The sequence below is a fragment of the Anomaloglossus baeobatrachus genome, chromosome 2 (assembly GCF_048569485.1).
Source record: "Anomaloglossus baeobatrachus isolate aAnoBae1 chromosome 2, aAnoBae1.hap1, whole genome shotgun sequence".
NCBI lineage: Eukaryota > Metazoa > Chordata > Amphibia > Anura > Aromobatidae > Anomaloglossus > Anomaloglossus baeobatrachus.
Window position 1 is genome coordinate 802398554 of NC_134354.1, and position 4450 is coordinate 802403003.

General features: G+C 47.4%; 1 protein-coding gene across 1 annotated transcript; it reads right to left on the reverse strand.

Annotated features, from left to right (window-relative positions):
* Positions 1-521: 521 nt before the first annotated feature.
* Positions 522-1454, reverse strand: LOC142290791 (olfactory receptor 12D1-like). Its single transcript, XM_075334791.1, has one exon. It carries the CDS (start codon positions 1452-1454, stop codon positions 522-524), a length of 933 nt encoding a protein of 310 aa, XP_075190906.1.
* Between the last annotated feature and the right edge of the window lie 2996 nt (positions 1455-4450).

A 4450-nucleotide genomic window follows, 5' to 3' on the forward strand; every position in this document is an offset into this window, starting at 1 on the left:
GGAGATGAGAACCCGCTGCTTGTTTCTTGCATCTTGCGCTACTGTGAGTCGCCTGCAGGGTCGTGGTCCTCAGATGACCATTAATGACTGGAGTTATAGCAGCTGAGGCTGGAGGTGCCGGGATTTCTGCATGTGGTGCTCATTTTCTATACTAGAAATAGTGAACCTTTTGTTTCCATTTTTGTTAAATTTGCATAACATTAACATATCTATCCATCCCGTGATTTCCAGAATTCCACCACTTTTTGTTTTTAGTGCTGCAGTTTCTTTATAGAGTAATGCAAATATATGTACACAGTATATATCACCCACATTCAGCATATATAGTATATATCATCCCCACATACGTATATAAGATCTCATTGGGTACGTATAACCTGCATCTCTTTATTAACCCTTTATATTATGATCCTATATTGCCTTCACAGTACACATGTCTCTACATGTAAGGAGTCTCTAGACTTTGGAGATCACGTAACCACTAGGCCGATATTATAACCACCACTGGAGCTTTCTCCACATTACACCAGGAGCCCAATCAGGCATTTTGTGGCCCTGTGGACATCTTTATTCCGCAGAGTATAAATTAGTGGGTTCAGCATTGGGGTGAAGACGGTGAAGGAAATAGCGGCAATCTGATCAACTCGTAGAGACTCTTGAGTAACAGGGCGCAGGTAAGTGAAGAGTGCTGTGCCATACAGCAGTATGACCACTATCAGGTGTGCCGTGCAGGTAGAGAAGCCCCTCATCCTCCCTGAGGCCGAGGGAATGTGAAGAAGGGAAATGCCAATGAGCGCATATGAAAGAAGAGTCAGAAGGAAGGAGGCCATAACTAAAGACCCTGTGATGAGATACAGGAGCCTGACATTGAGAGAGGTGTCAGTACACGCCAGTCCCAACAACGGTTTGATGTCACAGAAAAAATGGTTCATTCTGTTTGGACCACAGAAAGGAAGCTGGGAAGTGAACATGGTGTGAACCAATGAGTGCACGAAGCCAGCAGACCAAGAGCTGAGGGCAAGTGAGAGACACATGGACACATTCATGACCGCTGTGTAGTGCAGAGGTCGACAGATGGCCACATACCTGTCAAATGACATTGCCGTCAGGATCAGGACCTCCGTACTGCCCAGAAAGTGGAAGAAATGCATCGGGGCTAGGCATGCCGTCAGAGAGATTTGCTTCTGCCCAGTTAATAAGTTCTGGAGCATTTTAGGAACCGTAACTGAAGAAAAGCAAATATCCAAGAATGAGAGGTTACAAAGGAAGAAATACATTGGGGTGTGGAGGCTGCTGTCAAGGACCACAATGACCAGGATGAAGCTATTTCCAAGTAAATTCAAGGTGTAGATGATAAGGAACAAGGTAAAAATGGCGTCCTGCAGCTCGGGACTCTCTGTCAGACCCAGGAGGACAACCTCACTTACAACTGTCCGGTTCACAACTTGTGACATCACGTGATTCATGAATCCAATCAGGTTTTATAACAGCAAAAATGAAACAAGAAATAAATGGGATCCTCCGAGATGAGCCACATCGGTCTTCAGATCCACTGGAAAAAATAATAGAAATCATTAAGGATGGACAAGAAAAAGCACCTCGATGGCCCAACACGAGATCTACCTTACTGGTTAGACAATGTCGGACAAAAATTTATACTCTCATCCTGGTGACAATGCTTTTCCCAGTGTCAGACACAGATTTACCCCCTCATCCTGGTGACAATGCTTTCCCCCGGTGTCACACAGAGATTTACCCCCTCATCCTGGTGACAATGCTTTCCCCCCGGTGTCACACAGAGATTTACGCCCTCATCCTGGTGACAATGCTTTCCCCCCGGTGTCACACAGAGATTTACCCCCTCATCCTGGTGACAATGCTTTCCCCCCGGTGTCACACAGAGATTTACCCCCTCATCCTGGTGACAATGCTTTCCCCCCGGTGTCACACAGAGATTTACCCCCTCATCCTGGTGACAATGCTTTCCTCCCAGTGTCACACACAGATTTACCCCCTCATCTTGGTGACAATGCTTTCCCCCCGTGGTCACACACAGATTTACCCCCTCATACTGGTGACAATGCTTTCCCCCCGGTGTCACACAGAGATTTACCCCCTCATACTGGTGACAATGCTTTCCCCCCGGTGTCACACAGAGATTGACCCTCTCATCCTGGTGACAATGCTTTACCCCCGGTATCACACAGAGATTTACCCCCTCATCCTGGTGACAATGCTTTCCCCCCGGTGTCACACAGATTTACCCTTTCATCCTGATGACAATGCTTTCCCCCCGGTGTCACACAGAGATTTACGCCCTCATCCTGGTGACAATGCTTTCCCCCCGGTGTCACACAGAGATTGACCCTCTCATCCTGGTGACAATGCTTTCCTCCCGGTGTCACACAGAGATTTACCCCCTCATCCTGGTGACAATGATTTCCTCCCAGTATCACACAGAGATTTACCCCCTCATCCTGGTGACAATGCTTTCCTCCCAGTGTCACACAGAGATTTACCCCCTCATCCTGGGACAATGCTTTCCTCCCGGTATCACACAGAGATTTACCCCCTCATCCTGGTGACAATGCTTTCCCCCCGGTGTCACACAGATTTACCCTTTCATCCTGATGACAATACTTTCCCCCCGGTGTCACACAGAGATTGACCCTCTCATCCTGGTGACAATGCTTTCCCCCCGGTGTCACACAGAGATTGACCCTCTCATCCTGGTGACAATGCTTTCCTCCCAGTGTCACACAGAGATTTACCCCCCTCATCCTGGTGACAATGCTTTCCTCCCGGTGTCACACAGAGATTTACCCCCTCATCCTGGTGACAATGCTTTCCTCCCGGTGTCACACAGAGATTTACCCCCTCATCCTGGTGACAATGCTTTCCCCCCGGTGTCACACAGAGATTGACCCTCTCATCCTGGTGAAAATGCTTTCTCCCCGGTGTCACACAGAGATTTACCCCCTCATCCTGGTGACAATGCTTTCCTTCCGGTGTCACACAGAGATTTACCCCCTCATCCTGGTGACAATGATTTCCTCCCGGTATCACACAGAGATTTACCCCCTCATCCTGGTGACAATGCTTTCCTCCCAGTGTCACACAGAGATTTACCCCCTCATCCTGGTGACAATGCTTTCCTCCCAGTGTCACACAGAGATTTACCCCCTCATCCTGGTGACAATGCTTTCCTTCCGGTGTCACACAGAGATTTACCCCCTCATCCTGGTAACAATGATTTCCTCCCGGTATCACACAGAGATTTACCCCCTCATCCTGGTGACAATGCTTTCCTCCCAGTGTCACACAGAGATTTACCCCCTCATCCTGGTGAAAATGCTTTCCCCCCGGTGTCACACAGAGATTTACCCCCTCATCCTGGTGACAATGCTTTCCTTCCGGTGTCACACAGAGATTTACCCCCTCATCCTGGTGACAATGATTTCCTCCCGGTATCACAGAGAGATTTACCCCCTCATCCTGGTGACAATGCTTTCCTCCCAGTGTCACACAGAGATTTACCCCCTCATCCTGGTGACAATGCTTTCCTCCCAGTGTCACACAGAGATTTACCCCCTCATCCTGGTGACAATGCTTTCCTTCCGGTGTCACACAGAGATTTACCCCCTCATCCTGGTAACAATGATTTCCTCCAGGTATCACACAGAGATTTACCCCCTCATCCTGGTGACAATGCTTTCCTCCCAGTGTCACACAGAGATTTACCCCCTCATCCTGGTGACAATGCTTTCCTCCCGGTGTCACACAGAGATTTACCCCCTCATCCTGGTGACAATGCTTTCCTCCCAGTGTCACACAGAGATTTACCCCCTCATCTTGGTGACATTTCTTCCCTCCCGGTGTCACACAGAGATTTACTCCTCATCCTGGTGACAATGCTTTATATATACCAATACACTCATGTACGTGTAATTTTTTTATATACAGACATATATACCCATACACACCCATAGGTGTAAGAACAACATCTGTTGTGGGTAAAATGTTTGAAGGGTTTTTAAGGGATACTATTATGGAATGTCTCAATGTTAATAATTGTTTAACTCCATATCAACATGGATTTATGAAGGATCGCTCCTGTCAAACTAACCTGATCAGCTTCTATGAGGATGTAAGCTCTCACATGGACCGAGGAGAATCATTGGATGTCATTTATCTCGACTTCGGTAAAGCATTTGACACTGTCCCACATAAAAGACTGCTAAGTAAAATGAGAACGCTTGGGCTCAGGGAAAATGTGTGTAGATGGGTAGGTAGCTGGCTTAGTGGTAGAAAACAAAGAGTGGTTATTAATGGCGCATACTCAGATTGGGCCAGGGTTACTAGTGGGGTGCCACAGGGGTCTGTATTGGGCCCCCTACTATTTAATATATTTATTAATGATCTGGTGGATGGTTTACAGAGTAAAATATCA